Raw genomic sequence first — 17,205 nt, 5'->3', positions numbered from 1 at the left:
CCAGTCTCACACCCCCCCCCCCCGCCACCATGCCCTGCGATTTTTCCGGACTGCCAGGGACCATCGCTGGGGACCGTCCCCAAAGCACACCCCCGCTCCCTCCCTGCCTTGCCGTAAATATCTGGGCCTGTGTGTGGGAAATGTGCACCATTTATATGGTTGCCCGCAGCAACCTATCAGAGATGTAATAGAAAAACGACATTCTGTTCATCATCAGGGCAGCTCGTAATCATTAACTCAACTGTGATGGGCACACAGATTTTCCCATTTTACCACAAATTGGAGATGCACAATGGTTGACACTGCAACATGAACAAGCTGTTCCCTACAAAAACATGAGTGAGGCCTTCACTTAATGTGTGCTCTCATTACAATGGATGTTCCAGCTTGTTTGATTTTGGATTGAGGAATGGAAACAAAAGTATTTTAATCAACCAAAGGTCCTGTATTCCAGCAAAAACAACCACTGGAATGCTCATCATTGCCTTTAGCAGAGTGACAGCAGTATAATTATTAAGCAGTAAAATAGTCTCCCCTGCTGCCCCATTAATGGCTGTTCTGTCATTAGATGGGGGTCACTGGAAATCCACGGACTCATTCTGGAAAGAATTTGGCCATTTCCAGTGAGAAATCCTTGAGCATATTGCTGCTGAGCAGAAACTTCACCAAGTACAACAAGCGATTCATGCCTCAATCCCAGGCACCAAGAGCAGACCAGTTTCATTCCAGAATGCAGTAAAAATGCACTTTTGTGCCCAGACCCATTGTACATTTCACACAATGAAGAAAAGACATTGCGATGGCATTAATCATTTGTAATCTTGGAACTCTTCATGACTTCCGTTGCCAATGTTCCATGAGAAACAAAGACAAGTGAAAGAGAGAAAAGAGATTCCCTTCTGATAATCAGATCTGTTTATCATTTAAGTGATACACAGATGTGATTATCAAAAGGCAATCAAAACATGGTGGAATCTTCAACAGAGGCAGATCAGGACTTGCCCTAACAGCACAGCTGAACTTTGATTTTAGCACCTAACTTAGAGCTTCTGAGTATATTTGATAACAAACTTTACAAGAAAACGATGAGAACAAACTGACAACTCAAAATCAATCAGTGAAATAGTCAGGGGAAGAAATGGACTATTTTGTAAGATAGTGCCGAAAGGACAAGGAGAGGTGTCAGTGGGACAAGGTCACGGGGCCTACTATATCAGGAGATGGTCTGAGAATGATGCAGAAAAAGAGTGAAGATTCACACTGTCCTGTGGAGCGGGCAGTAAGCACCATGTCAATCACACAAGAAGGATGACATTTTGAACACGGATAGCAGAGAGTGTGGCAAATCAGTGGTGGTCCTGAAAGTGCCATGAATTGGAAGGATCTTAGTCTAGCTGCAGCTTCTAGCTCTCACTTCATTGCCCAGACTCACAACAGCTTCTCATAGCACCTTCCCTATATAAGAAAAAAATGCTCTAGGACATGCAAGAAGCTGAAAAGTTTGATGTACTAAGAGAACAGATGGAGGAAAGAGGGATGCAAGCCATGAAGTAGGCCACAAGAGACATTCATCAGTGAGGGTGTGTAAAGTAACTCACAGTCTTTCTAATTGCTTCAGATCCTGAAAAGCTCCTCTTTCAATTACGTTGATTTGGTTCTCCTCAAGGTGCCTGCAACAAAAGAAATGAAATTATCAGATATTAGAATTTCTTTTTCTTTCTGCCCTTTTCCCCAAACTAAGGATGAAATGATTCACAATTTAAGTAATCTCTGTAATCGTGGTGAGAGAGGGCAATGCTGCTAGTATCACTGTTTATAGCAACCCAACCATAGTCATATCTATCCGACTCAGCATGTTCTAGTCGAAAATGACAGCAATACAAATATGACCCTGCCACAACCCTTTCAATAAAAAACATTTTTGATCCTCATGGAAAACCTTTTCAATGACACTCAAAAACATTGTTGTGGCAGAATGTGTATTTCCATTTCCACCTTTCAACAACCGATTAACATCATTGGTAACCAAAAACAATTATTTGCTTGCAAGAAGTTAAATTCCTGTGACATCAGATTTTTACATGTGCAACTCTGAACAGTATTTTGATGGAAATCGTGGGAGATCGTACAGTGTGTTTCGATAAAGAAGAGAGCTGGGCAGAGGAACATTTTCCATTTTCTGTTCCCAGTATCGACGTCAAGCACTGGCAAGTCAGGTACAGCACAGGCAAGATGCTCCAAAACTGTGCCATAACTCCAACATGCACATGCCATCCTTGTAATCTCACTGGCAATGTGGTGTCACTTTGTGCTGAATTGTGCCTTGGGCCCAACGGCCACCAGGAGCTGGATTAAGACTGCTGTGTTGCTAATGTTCAGCATTTCATCGGTAATTTATTCACTTTGCATTATTGTTTTTAATGCTTAAGAGTCAAGGGGCAGAAGAAAGAGTGAAAAAATTAACCCCCTTCTATCTCTGAAATCATGTATATTGAAATAATAGTACAAATTAACAAATTGATACGGACATTGCTGAGACTGTCAAATTCATTCCATGTGGAATTAGCAGGTACAAGAGCCATTTATCCTATTAGTATAGGCTGCATTCGAAAACCAGAACTAAAGGGACAGTATTACATCAAATTACATCAAAACCACAGTACAGAAGCATGTTATTCAGCTCAACTGGTCCATGCCGGTGTTTATGCTCCACACGAGCGTCCTCCCTCCCTATTTCATCCAACCCTATCAGGATTACCTTCTATTTCTTTCTCCCTCATGTGCTTATCTAGCTTCCCCTTAAATGCATCTATGCTATTTGCCTCAACTACTCCTTGTGGTAGCGAGTTTCACATTCTTACCACTCTTTGGGTAAAGAAGTTTCTCCTGAATTCCCTATCGGATTTATTAGTGACTATTTTATATTTATGACCTCTAGTTTTGGACTCCCCCACAAGTGGAAACATTTCCTCTACGTCTACCCTATCAAACCCTCTCATTATCTTAAAGACCTCAATCAGGTCACTCCTCAGCCTTCTCTTTTCTAGAGAAAAGAGTCCCAGCCAGTTCAGCCTTTCCTGATAAGGATATCCTTTCAGTTCTGGTATCATCCTTGTGATTTTTTTTGCATCCTCTCCGATGTCTCTGTATCCTTTCTACAATGTGGAGACCAGAACTGTGCACAGTACTCCAAGTGTGGTCTAACCAAGGTTCTATACAAGTTGAACATAACTTTGTTGCTTTTTAATTCTATCCCTCTAGAAATGAACCCTACTTTTAGTGATTTGTGCATTTGTACTCCTACACCCGTTTGCTCCTCTATCCCGTTTAGACTCAGTGGTCCCAGCACTAATCCTTGTGGAACACCACTTCCCACCTTTTGCCAATTGTAAACAATTTTACAACAACAAGTTATAGTCCAGCGATTTTATTTGAAATTCACAAGCTTTCGGAGGCTTCCTCCTTCCTCAGGTGAATCCACAACATTCACCTGAGGAAGGAGGGAGCCTCCGAAAGCATGTGAATTTCAAATAAAATTGCTGGACTATAACTTGGTGTTGTAAAATTGTTTACAATTGTCAACCCCAGTCCATCACCGGCATCTCCACACCTTTTGCCAGTCTGAGTAGCTACCCTTAACCCCTACTCTCTGTTTTCTGTTTCGTAGCCAACTTGCTATCCATTCTGCTACCTGTCCCCTGACTCCACTTGCTCGGTCCTTAGCCATGAGTCTACAATGCGGTACCTTATCAAAGGCCTTTTGAAAATCCAAATATATTACATCTACTATGTTACCCTTATCTACTCTTTCTGTTACTTCTTCAAAGAATTCAATATTCTAAACCATTGTATCACCTCATCCTCTCAGGAAAATGCCAAATCCCAATCTTAATGATTATTTTGAAAGGGATAACTTGTCCAATAATTTTACTGTTTGTGTCATACATTGTCAGTGTATCAGTGCCAGAAGAATAGCATTGAGCTGTCCGTATGGGGTGATACTGATGTTCGCAGCAGCACCATTTTTACAATGGGAGTAGTAACCATCATTAACGCACAGCCTGATTTTCACTTACTTGTTTTAAAACTATTTCTTTTTAAACTTTGACAGTGTTCGTCCGATAGCCTTGTGCTTAAAGGCACTGCGTGGAGGGGCACCAGACCATACAGACCAGAAGATCACATGTTTATGCTGAGTTAGGTGATCTCAGTAGGTTTTAATGTGCGTTGCTGCACTGAAGTAGGTAAAAGCTAGTTTTGATATACATTCCAGGAACAAAGCCATCTGATGTACAGGCTAAGCAGTTATCTGCCTCTATAATGTATATATTACCCCAGCCATACTGAGCATAGCTATTGCCACAGTGATGTTGTATATAAAGTATTTTTGTTTAAAAGTACCGTGTTTAATTTCTCTTTTATGAGAGGTAAAACCGTAGGGCCCTACAATTGTCTTCTGTGTCCCTGTGTGAGGGAAGAGAAGAATTAGCCAAAGTTCCTGTTCCAAATCTCTATCCACTGACTTCTGCTAGAAATTGTACATGTGTGGTTGTTCAGTAAGAACCAAACAACAGCATCTTACACCTTTATAGTGCCCTTAACTTAATAAAATGATCCAACGGGCTTTGCAGAATCTGATCGGAAAATACTGATTAAAATTAAAGTGGTGACAATTGAAGTGGAAAAATTAAGTTCCGCAAGGTTTTTTCGATGTCTTGGAAGGAGTGAAAAAACAGCAAAGTTTTGTGTCATTTCCACTACAATGTACAGGAGTAAGTGGAGCCATAGAGTAGTTGTGCAGCTCTCAGCTCCATACCTCACTCTCACTCATTTTACTGTATATGTGCTGTGACCTCATTATCTTAAGTGCCTGTGATGTTTGGCATTAAGGTGAGTCAGAGATCTAGAACCTCCAGTTCTAGAATGTCTTTTACCTCATTGCTCCTCTTTGTTTTTGCCGTACACTTTTAAAAAAAATTAAACGCAGACTGAAAAGAAAGTGTGGAAATGTTACAACTACATTGCTACTTTGTCAGGTGTTGTTCACAGTGCGTGTGTACACTGGGACGCCATTCAACCAAACTCTTTGTGAAATACAGGTTGTGATAAGTGAAAAATTCAGATAACTGATTGCATATCATTTCCAAAGTTTGTGCTCTATTAAATAATATTAATTCAGCGCGCAAACTGATATGCAGCATGATGAAATAATTACATACATAAGGCTGCTGGGGGTCCAGCTGGTTTGGATAACCAGTCAGTTCAGGTGTACTGAGAAACAGTACTGCAAAAAAAACCACCATTCTTCCAGGATTCACAGCACATTGCTCCCAAGTTGCTATGCTTGCCTTTAGCATCAAAGGCAGAAGTGGTGTTGGTGTCTCTCTGACAGAGACTAGGAGGTAAAATAGGTTACCATGTTGTTCATTCATCTCTGGAACCTTGGCTCCTCTCCAGCCCAGACAGAAGATATGTAGGTCTCTCTTTGATGACTGATAAAGACACTGGGCAATATAAGTTTCAGCTGTCTTAGCACAGCTTCTGGGAACACCATTGGTCTAGCACTCAAAACTCTGGTCTCATAATTCATAACGGCACAAAGAATGTGGGGGAGAAAAAGACAGAAAACAAAACAGGTTTGTGTTTTGTGGTCATTTCCAAATTAACGGGGAGATCAAATCCTAGCTGGATCTCACTTACAAAACTCTAAGATTCTTCAGCCCAACAAAGTCGGTCTTGGTGATCCGTGTGATGTTGTTCTTGTCCAGATCCCTGCAAAACAAACAGATGGGTCTATAAGAAACAGGGCATGTTTTCTTAAAGGGCTGCCATCAACATGAATAAATGTTCATAAACAAAGAACGGTTTACCAAATGCACAACGTGATGATATAGACTACATCAAAATGCATCACTGAGCCATGACAAATATGTCATGTAGCTCTTCTCCCATCGCCAAACAATAGAAGGTTTGCCAGACATTTTTCATAAAGACTTTGTCCCTTTAAATGGTCCTTAATTGTTTACCTCCTGGTAATGACATTAACCTCTGCACCTGTACCATTCCACCTTTACCAGAGTCAATGGAACAGTAAAAAAATATTTAAAGCATTTAATATGCTACATATTACAAAGAACAAACAACTGCCGATTGTGCTTATGACAGTATAATCAATCCTGAAGCTCAGTTGATGTCCATAAAGCACTCAAGCCTTGCTCTCAGGTTATGAATTACACAGTTGAATTACTGCCTTGTAACTCTCTGCCAGCCATCCATTATCCTGCAAGTAATGGTCGCAACACAGGGAGTGAGGATTCGGTCTGGAAGGAAGGGGATCGAGCTGATTAAAGTGTGCAGCTATTGCCATGTGATTTTATTCGTCTCTTACTCCCATTACTGTGCAGTTTCTTTGTGTTTCCATCCATTATTCCCAAAGGTGCTGGGATTGGGAACTCAACGTGTAAGAAAGCATCCTGGACCCCCAATGAAGAGGGCAATTTAAAAAATAAATTTGAATCGAACCCCTTGTTAAGAGGGCTGAAAAGTTTATTTGACAGGTTGGGGGGGAGGGGGGGTGGGAGGTAAGGCCCAGATAGCGGGCTCCTGAGATGCAAGCACAGTGGCGCGGTTACTCACCGGCCCCATGAAATGAGATGCCCTCCTACTGACTAGTAGTGATCAGCACTGGAGGGCACTGGAGGGTGTGATACCAGCTTAACTGTCAACAACATTGCCCTTTGATTTTTGGGCTTTTTTTTCCAAATTTAATCATAAACAAATTCCAAAAATAGTCCTGTTGATGACACTTCCTCTTTAACATTTCTCACTTTAACGGCCGTGGCTCAGTTGGTCGCGATCTCGCCTCTGAGCCTGAAAATTGGGGTTCAAGTCTCACTCCAAAGACTTGAGCACATAATCCACGCTGACACTTCCATGCAATACTGAGGGAGCGCTGCACTGTCGGAGTGCTGTCTTTCGGATTAAACTGAGGCCCCGTCTGCCCTCTCAGGTTGATGTGAAAGATCCCATGGCACTATTCGAAGAAGAGCAGGGGAGTTCTCCCCGGTGTCCTGGCCAATATTTATCCCACAACCAACATCACTAAAACAGATTATCTGACCACTATCCCATTGCTGTTTGTGGGATCTTGCTGTGCGCAAATTGGCTGCTGTGTTTCCTACAGTACAACAGTGACTACACTTCAAAACTACTCCATTGGCTGTAAAGCACTTTGGGACATCATGAGGTTGTGAACGGCGCTATATGAATGGTTTATAAAATTCTTTCTTTCTTGCTGGTTGTTTCTAAATAGACAAAATTCTCTGTTGTAGCACGTATTCTGTGCAGTTTGTAGAGCTGTAGAGAATCGGTTAAGTGGATCCCAGGACACTGCCTCACACAGCCCCACCCCCTCCCCACCAATGTCCGAGCAACCCCTAACCTCAAGAGTGTTTAAACAGATGGGCAGGCAGCACTTTGAAACTTAAGCCATGCAGAATGAAGCATTTGAAATCTGGCATTCCTGATTAACCGCAGTGATCAGTGTAATTACATGAATTGCTCCATCTCCTGTTCACAGGTCAACCCTTTCTTGGGTAAACACACTAGATGCAGTACAAAGGATCCTAAAATGTTGTTTAGAAAATGCATTTTGTCAATGAGGAATAGGGTCTAAATCCCCAACAGTTTGATTCCTCCGGATGGGAGAGGGAAAGTTGCCATTCTGCACTCGGATCTGGATGGTTCACACCTCAAGTATTCATCATGTTTCACTGGGCTCTTTGTGTGTGGAAGATCTCTCAGTGCAATGTTCCTGCTGTTAATATATCTTCCAAACTGCTCTTCCTGGTATCCACTGGCAAGAAAGGCAGATGGACGTGATCAGGCTGGAATTATCCTGAATTAACTTCAGCTATAGCAATGAAGCACTGTGGTTAAAGTAGCTCAAAGCAACCAGAAGCTGAATTTGTGAATTTATTTGTAATTTTGTGGCTGAAATTGTGTTCCAACCTGTGTGGAACAGAGGAGTGTCGATAAATTAATGAGAAAAAACTATTTTCATTGGTCAGTGAGTCAGTAGATAGAGGTGTAAACTTAGAAGGAAGAAAGAAGAAAGATCTTACATTCATATTATACCTATCACATCTTCAGGACGACCTAAAGTGCTTCATAGCCAATGAATTACGTTTGAAGTATAGTCACTGTTGTTTTGAAGGCAAATGTAGCAGCCAATTTGTGCGCAGCAAGGTCGCCATTAACAGCAATGAGATGAATGACCAGTCAATCTGTTTTGAGGAAATTGCCTGAGGGATTCTCGTTTGTTGGGACACCAGGAGAACTTTCTATTCTTCTTTGAAAAGGTGCCCATAAGATCTTTTACAGCACAGAAGGAGCATCAGATTAATATCTCATTCAAAAGACGCCACCTTCAATAATGCAGCGCTCCCTCCCTGCTTAGATACTGTGCTTGGACCCACAATCTTCTGATTTAACAGTGAGAGTCCTATCAGCTAAACCAAGCTGACACTGAAGGGAGAAATTAAAAGAATCATTTGTGATGCTGAAGGTTGTTGGAATGTCCAACCAGAAACAATGATGGAAGTACAATCCATAATAGCTTTCAAAAAGGAATGGATAAATATCTGAGAAGGAAAAATGTTAAAGAGCTTGAGGAAAGGTCAGCAGGGGAATGGGACTAAGTGGATAGCTCTTTCAGAGAGCCAGCACAGAACGATGGGCCAAATGGCTTCTTTCTGTGCTATAAATGTCTATGGTTGTAGAGATCTAGAGACAAGAAGTACAGGTGCCCGAATTGAAAACCTGTATTATAGCTCTTAAAGTGAGGATTGGGTAACACACAATGAACAAGAACAGTGTCCTTTCATCTCTGTGATCTACGTTCAATTCCAGCCCAAACTAATGGGATGAAAGGCCCCTTTTTCTATTGGATGTAAAAGTTTAACACAAAATGGTGTTAAACTGGTGAGTCCAGATCCACAGCACTAAACTGCCCACAATTTGGCACGTAATTGCAAAGCTGCTCAACAAAGGCCCCAAAGATGGCTGAATTGGAAATTGAAAATGTAAAAACCATACAGTAAGGGAATGCTCTTTTGAGTTTGGCAAAGAGGCACCTTGCTGGGTAGAGGCAGCTTTCCCTGTGCTATACTTGACCTGGGAATACTTGTGGCTGTCACGAACTGCAAAAAGTAGAATACCATTCCCCTCCCCTGCACTACTCCCTTATATTCATGAACACAAAAGAAATCACAAACTTAAGAAAATGTCTCATTATTTTCCCTCCTTTTTAAAACTCTTCAAACTACTGCCATCTTGTTTTGTTGCCATGGGTAACAGCTTGCCATTCTAATCCGGTGTTATAAACTAGGATTAGTCAACGCCTCAGTGGGAAGACACTGTCCCTAACTCCATTGTTGTTAAGACTTGTCCTAGAGTTTGATGACTAATGAAAATGCTTTAAAAGAAAATAAGACAACCGATGGCCTAACGAAACCTCAGAAGCATCATCAGCTCAACAAAAGGAAAATTGCAGGTTAGCAATAAACAAAGAACCAATCCTCCTACTTCAAGACTTCACAGACTGTCTTGCACATGGATAAAGATCCCTGTCAATCCGTACACACCTACGGCATGATTTTTACTCGGAGCCGGGAGCCCAGTGGGTGGGTAGATATTCACGTAGGAAACCCGGAAGTCAAGTGAGTGCGTCACATTCTGCAATCGCAACTCAATTGAAGGTAATTATTTTTGTTTCTGGTTTCCTGCATGACAGCCAGCCAAATTGACAGGCCAGCTGCCTGTCGGGAGGGAAAGGAATCAGGAATCGGAGAGGGAGGAGGGAGAGATCGTGGGCCGTGGAGAATATGGTGAGGGGCGGTGGGGCGTGGATGACATCGGAGGGGGCCCTTGGGAAGATCGGAGTGGGAGGGGTCTTGGAGGAAATTGGGGGCAGGGAGGTGATCGGATTGGCAGTTGGATGAAGAGTCGGAGATGGGGGGGGGTCTACCATCGGTGGGTGGTGTCTACCATCGGGGGGGGGTTTGGCCAATCACGGGGTTCCGATCGCACCAGGTGAGCTTGTTGGGCCTGGATGAAGCACTCCTGCTCCTCCGGGCCCACAAGCTGTGCAATAAAGGTACTCATCTCATGGATCTGACCCTTCCCGCCTGCTTTCAACTGACATGAATGGGAAGCGATGGGAAACCCATACAGATGAGCTTAAATTCATTTCAACTTTAGAATCCACAAAAAATGGTTGTGCATCCAAACGTGCCTGGGTTAAACCCGGAAGTGGGTGTGTTAGAGCCGGGTTATGGTCCCACTTCAAAAAAACTGTTATTTTTACCTCCCACCCGCCCCCAACCCACCTGTTCTTTGGGGTTAAAATTACCCCCTTAGTTTCTCACATAAGGAACCCAATATGGGTTAAATTCCTGGTCAATACTGAGGTAGCAGATCTCTGCCAGAGCAGTGGCAGAGACATTAGAATTGGCATCAACGCTCCCTAGCTGGGAAGAAACAAATGAATAAGCTTAGTTTCCTGCTCTTAGTCACTACCCAGCAACCACTTCTGGAAGTATCAACATCTAACGGGGAGAGACACAGGCTCACCTGTAATGCCCCTGCAGTTGAATAGTTGACCAATGCTCAAAGCCCAGGTTCACACATGGAAACTTGGGCAAGGTACCTGTGGTGGGGGGAGGAGCCACAGGCCCACTGAACTATATCCTAGCCAGAGTCACAACCTTCAAATGAGGAGAGGTAAGGGATTTGATGTATGTGGCAGGTCAAGAGACTGGGAGAAAATACCTGGGTCCATCAATCTTGGGTTCAGTAAACCCGTTAGCTGAATTATTTTCAATCATTTGCAATTGGAAAAAAAATAATGGGAATTGAGAGTGCTAATCCAGTCTGGTGTTGTCACCCTATAATTTTGTTTAAAAAGGCACTCCACCCTGTTTCAATAGACCATAATAATAATCATAATTTCAGTGGTTAGACCATAAGCACAATCCTTTCCAATTGCTCTGAACTGTGCAGTGCTGTGTTGTGGAGTTAGTCATGATTTTAAGGACTCAGACTGCATCTTTTCTCTCTTAGTTGCTCTTTTCCCCCTGTGGAGAACACTTTGTGTCCCCTTAGTCTGTCTTTCTGGCTCAGTGATTTAGGCCAAGAACCATCCTGGATTCCCCCTTTCTTAACTCTTTTTAAGGCCTAATATAATCTGGCACATTCCCCAAATGACTGACAATAATGACTAAGGGGGTAATTTTAACCCCAAAGAACGGGTGGGTTGGGGGCGGCTGGGGAGTAAAAATAACAGTTTTTTGAAGTGGGACCGCAACCCAGCTCCAACACACCCACTTCCAGGTTTAACCCAGGCACGTCCAAAACCTGGAAGTCCCGTCCCCAATTAAAGCTGGTGGGCGGATTGTTAAAGGGGCAATGTACCTCATTGAAATAGTTGAGGTACTTAATTTTTTGTGGATTCTAAAGCTGAAATGAATTTAAGCTCATCTGCACAGGTTTCCCGTCGTTTCCCATTCATGTCAGTTGAAAGCAGGCAGGAAGGGCCGGATCCATGAGATGAGTACCTTTATTGCACCTTTATTCCCCAAATGACTGACAATTCACTGACAATAATAACAACTGCACCAACAGCTTGCATTTATATAGCACCTTTAACATAGAACAATGTCCCAAAGCGCTTCACTGAGGTGTAATCGGTCAAAAAAAATGGACACCAAGCCAAAGAAGGAGAATATTAGGAGAAGTGACCAAAATCTTGGTCAAAGAGTTGGGTTTTAAAGAGGGCCTTAAAGATGGAGTGAGAGGTGGAGATGCAGGGGGGATGGAATTCCAGAGCATGGCCTTTAGTTCGTTGAAGGCACGGCCACCAATGGTGGTCAAAGGGGATGCACAGGAGACCAGAGTTGGAGGAATGGAGAATTCTAGGGGGGATTGTAAGGCTGGAGGAGGTTACAGAGATAGGGCAAGAACATTAAGGGATTTAAACACATTACCAAACTTTGGATCACCTCTCCTAATCTCTGCTTTTATGGCTCAGCGTCAATTTTCCTATGCCTCTGCGAAGCACCTTGGGATATTTTTCGATGTTAAAGGAGCTACATAAATGTTAATTGTTGTTGTCGCACAAACTTCTTAAAGCACTCTTGCAAGTCACTTTACTCAGTTTGTGATCAGGCCTGTGATCAGTGATATATCACTCATTGAACTCGTCATGATATATGTGAATAAACAACTATTACCGCCATTACAGATGTTTCCACAGCTTCAAATGTAACACCTGTAAAAACCATGCAATTTGGCAGTGGTTTCAAAACATTTTCAGACCACATGACTCCTGGCTGCACCAAGGCTCTGACTCACCCCAAAATGCAACTCTTTCAGTTAAGAGCAGAGCCAATTAAATATGGCCAAATTTTTTACATTTCCGGCTTTCCTTCTAATTTAATTATGTGGTACTTTCTATTTCTGCTTGACATAAATTGTGCAAACATCCACTAGCTCATCCATGCCCCTCCTGGCCCCACAAAAATTATTCTGAAAACTTAGCTGGGCAGTGCCCTGCAGCGGCCCCCCTACGCCTTGTACCAATGGGTGGATCATGCATGTCTCACGCTCCGTCCTTTAGTACTCTGAAAATTGCTTTATGGTCCTATTTACGTGCTAGGCTCCCGATTTTAAGGAGGTGGATTTCCACAGCGGGCTCTCCCGCTCCTGCACCGTAACCTTGGCAGAAGAGCTGCGGAAACCCTGGGAGAGCAGCGTAAATACCGTTTACACCACTTTTACCCCGTTTTCGCGGCTCGCCCACCAAGGTTACGGTGCAGGAGCGGGAGAACCCACCGTGGAAATTCACAATGATCTTAAACATAAATTAAAGCGTATTTTAAAAAATTAAAAGGTGTAAAAATCCTAATGGATCCAGGTATTCCCTGCATCATGGAGAAATAAAATCATTGTACTGTTCTACTCTCCTTCCATACTTGCCAACAAGGTGTGAGGCACCTTTAAATCAATAGTCAGCTACTTCATCCATTGGCTATGAATGGGCAGAAAATCTGGCCCATATTATATAACTTCTATCACTGAAAATTAATGGGTAAAGCATCAAGTGTTGTGGCATGTAAGCTCAGAGGAGACACTGACACATGTGTTAACACGTCGCAGGGGGAAAATGTTCCATTGGGTATACAGTAAGACAAACAGTGAAAGGAACACGCATGTCTCACACGTGAACAGTGTATCTTATGAAGGCTAGGTACATGTCTCTATTAATGAGGGAATCTCAACCTCATAACCCTCTCATAAAAAATGAAACTTACAAAAACAAATATGGTTAGCATTAATGGTTTTTGTTTCTGTTTTCATTCGCACTGTTTGGACAGTGAATACAGACATCAGAGAGATTAATTATACAGCATCTTACTGTGTCAAAATGTCTCAAAAGCACTTCATACAGTTAATTACTTTTGAAGTGCAGTCAGTGTTGTTCCACACGACAGCACAATTTGGCAACCCTCCTGTACCACAACATCCCACAGACAGCAATGAGATGAATGACCAGTTAATCTGCTGGTTGAGGGAAGACTGTTGACCAGGACAATGGGAGACCTCCCTACTCTTCTTTCAATAACGCCGTAGAATCTTTAACATGCATCTGATCAGCAAAACAGGACCCTAATCTCACTAAAGGACAATATTTCTGACTGGATTGTCAGCCTAGACTATGCAATCAAGACCTGATGCAGGACTTTTTGCTCCCTATGTGGTCACTTACCTTCAAGTGGTCACATTGCTTTAAATTTCACCTACATTGCAATTTTATAATTGCTTTCGCTTCCCCCCCCCCACCGCCACAAACACACATAGGAACAGGAGTAGGCCATTTGGCCCCTCAAGCCTATTCTGCCATTCAATGAGATCATGGCTGATCTGTGACCTAACTCCATATACCTGCCTTAGCCCCATATCCCTTAATACCTTTGGTTAACAAAAATCTATCATTCTCAGATTTAAAATTAACAATTGAGCTAGCATCAACTGCCATTTGCGGAAGAGAGTTCCAAACTTCTACCACCCTTTGTGTGTAGAAATGTTTCCTAACTTCACTCCTGAAAGTCCTGGCTTGAATTTTTAGGCTATGTCCCCAGTCCTAGACTCCCCAACCAGCAGAAATAGTTTCTCTCTATCTAACCTATCAGTTCCCCTTAATATCTTGAAAATTTCGATCAAATCACCCCTTAATCGTCTAAATTCCAGGGAACACAACCTAGTTTGTGTAATCTCTCCTCGTAATTTAACCCTTGGAGTCCAGGTAAAATTCTAGTAAATCTACAATGCACTTCCTCCAATGCCAATATATCCCTCCTAAGGTGCGGTGCCCAGAACTGAACACAGTACTCCAGGTGTAGTCTAACCAGGGCTTTGTATAGCTGTAGCATAACTTCTGCCCTTTTTGTATTCGAGTCCTCTAGCATTCCGTTAGCCTTTTTGATTATTTTCTGTACCTGTCCATGACATTTTAATGATCTATGTACATGGATCCATAAGTCTCTTTGGACCTCCACTGTTTCGAGTTTTTCATTATTTAGAAAGTACTCTGATCTGACCTTTTTAGGTCCAAAATGGATGACCTCACACTTGGCTACGTTGAAATCCATTTGCCACAGTTTTGCCCATTCACTTAATCTATTAATATCTCCCTGTAATTTTATGCTTCCATCTACACTGCATACAACGCTACCTATCTTTGTGTCATCGGCAAACTTGGATATGTGGCTCTCTATCCCATCATCTAAGTCGTTAATAAATACAATGTCTATTTGAGGCCTCAACACAGATCCCTGTGGGACACCACTAGTCACATCCTGCCAATTTGAGAACCTGCCCATTATCCCTACTCTCTGTCTCCTGCCGCTCAGCCAATTTCCTAACCAGGTCAATAATTTGCCCTCAATTCCATGAGCTTCAACTTTAGCTAACAGTCTCTTATGAGGGACTTTATCGAATGCCTTCTGGAAGTCTATATAAACAGCATCTATAGACATTCCCCTGCCCACTACTTTAGTCACCTCTTCAAAAAATTCAATCAGGTCCATCGGGCATGACCTAACCTTTACAAATCCATGTTGGCTCTCTCTGATCAGCTGAAAATTTTCAAGGTGTTCATTCACTCTGTCCTTAATTATCGACTCTAGTAATTTCCCGACAATAGATGTTAGGCTAACTGGTCTATAATTCCATGGTTTCCCTCTCTCACACTCCCCATTAGATCCCTGCCTAAGTCCAAAGCTGTATTGGGATCTGTGAATAATTATGGAAATAAGCTGACCACAGAAGATTGTGTCGAATCAGTACACTACACTTGCTAACCGTGCTGGACCGAACTTCGTCAGGTGCTGTAGCTCTGCTGTTAATCTATCTCCCTTGCACACTTGGGCTGTATTTATACTGCTACTTTTGTATTGTTGCAAAGTGGTTTTCTGTGGGGACCTAAGAACACAGTTTAAATCTAGCCTCAGACTGTTGACACAGAAATTCCTGTGGAAGGAATAATTTTGAACATTTTGTTTCATAGTGAGTGCTGAGAGTGCTGAAAGGGACATGAACTTGAGGAACCTTCTGAGCCTGGCAATGTGAGGGAGCTACATTAACAAAGACAGCAATCAATATAAGAATATGGGGTAAATTCAAGCCCCACACCAGAGACTTGAGCACATAATCCAGGCTGACACTTCAGTGTAGTACTGAGGGAGTGCTGCATTGTCGTCTTTTGGATAAGATGTTAATTTTCAAGGTGTTCAGTCACTCTATCCTTAATTATCAACTCTAGTAATTTCCCGACAATCGATGTTAGGCTAACCGGTCTATAATTCCCTGGTTTCCCTCTCTCACACTTCCCATTAGATCCCTTGCCTAAGGCCAAAGCTGTATTGGGATCTGTGAATAATTATGGAAATAATCTGACCACAGCAGATTGTGTCGAATCAGCACACTACACTTCTGCCGTCTGCCTTCTCAGGTGAAAGTAAACGATCTTGTGACACTATTTCGAAGAAGAGCAGGGGAATTCTCCCCGATGTCCTGGCCAACATTTACCAACATCGCTCAAATAGATTATCTGCTAATTTATCTCATTGCTGTTTGTGGGACCTTGCTGTGCACAAATTGGTGGCCACATTTCTCTATGAGGATGGGTGCGGCCGCCGCAAAGGCTCTGTGGGGAAAGGCAACCGTTTAGAGCCTTCCCGCCATTGTATACCGAGGGGCTGAAATCAGGGAAAAACCCCCTCGGGCAGAATGTAAAATTCAAAATTGATGTAACGTACCCACAACAAATCTGCAATGAATCTGTAATGAATCACCTGTATTGATTGTGATGCAATGAGGCACCCTAGAGTGTCATGAACTGTAATGACGTCCAATGTGTTTCATTGAACTGTACTTGATGTAACCCGCAAATTGCATAATCGATATTGTGTATGTTTGGAATGTGATAGGAGAACTGTGTTGTATGAACTGCTGCAAATTTTATGAATAAAGTATATTTTTTGAAAAAAAAAACAGCAACTGCATTTCAAAAGTACTGATGGTGAAAGGCACTATATAAATGCAAATACTTTCTTTCTTTAGATTTTATGAACTCTCGCTCCCAGCAAGGAGTTTAACATGCCAGGAGTAGACACTAGGAATTCAGATGGGGAAATCAGTGGACATTGCAGGGTTTTTCATCAATTAAAATTAATAGATGGAAAACCTTGTGGGAACTGCTGACCTTCCTGTCCAGATTACTAATCTGTGATCCAGGCATGTGAAGCTCTATGTCAAGAGCACTAATTTGTAAAATCTACCCTTATAAGAATGCATTGGATGGGAAAGGCCATTTGGTCCATCAAGCCTGTTGTGCAATTTACCCTAACATGGAATCTACCCATCTATGGGAAGGTTCTCAACAGATACTCCTTCATCTCCAAGAGCTATGAAGTAAAATGCCATAATATCTATCCATCCCTACTATTGAATGCTGGTATCTGGACACCACAAGTAACAACTCTCCCCAGCCCCCACAGTATAGGAACCATCTCATTCCATATAAGGTTTGATCATTTCAGTCTATACCGATCCATAACAAGCTTCACTCTGTTCCTTAATGTGGTA

The 17,205-nt window shown here is 42.4% G+C and overlaps 1 protein-coding gene across 1 annotated transcript in view; it reads right to left on the bottom strand.

The window, feature by feature from the left end:
* LOC137332578 (slit homolog 3 protein-like) overlaps positions 1–17,205 on the bottom strand; it is a 612,265-nt gene that overhangs the window by 565,366 nt on the left and 29,694 nt on the right. The window contains exons 2-3 of the mRNA XM_067996507.1: positions 5,701–5,772; positions 1,599–1,670 (exon numbers count right to left, since the gene is read on the bottom strand). Coding sequence (XP_067852608.1) covers positions 1,599–1,670; positions 5,701–5,772 — 144 coding nt within the window. The remainder of the gene's footprint in view (positions 1–1,598; positions 1,671–5,700; positions 5,773–17,205) is intronic.

The sequence above is a fragment of the Heptranchias perlo genome, chromosome 14 (assembly GCF_035084215.1).
Source record: "Heptranchias perlo isolate sHepPer1 chromosome 14, sHepPer1.hap1, whole genome shotgun sequence".
NCBI classification, from domain to species: Eukaryota; Metazoa; Chordata; class Chondrichthyes; order Hexanchiformes; family Hexanchidae; genus Heptranchias; species Heptranchias perlo.
The sequence above is the reverse complement of the archived record's forward strand: the minus strand, read 5'-3'. Positions and strand labels throughout refer to the sequence as shown.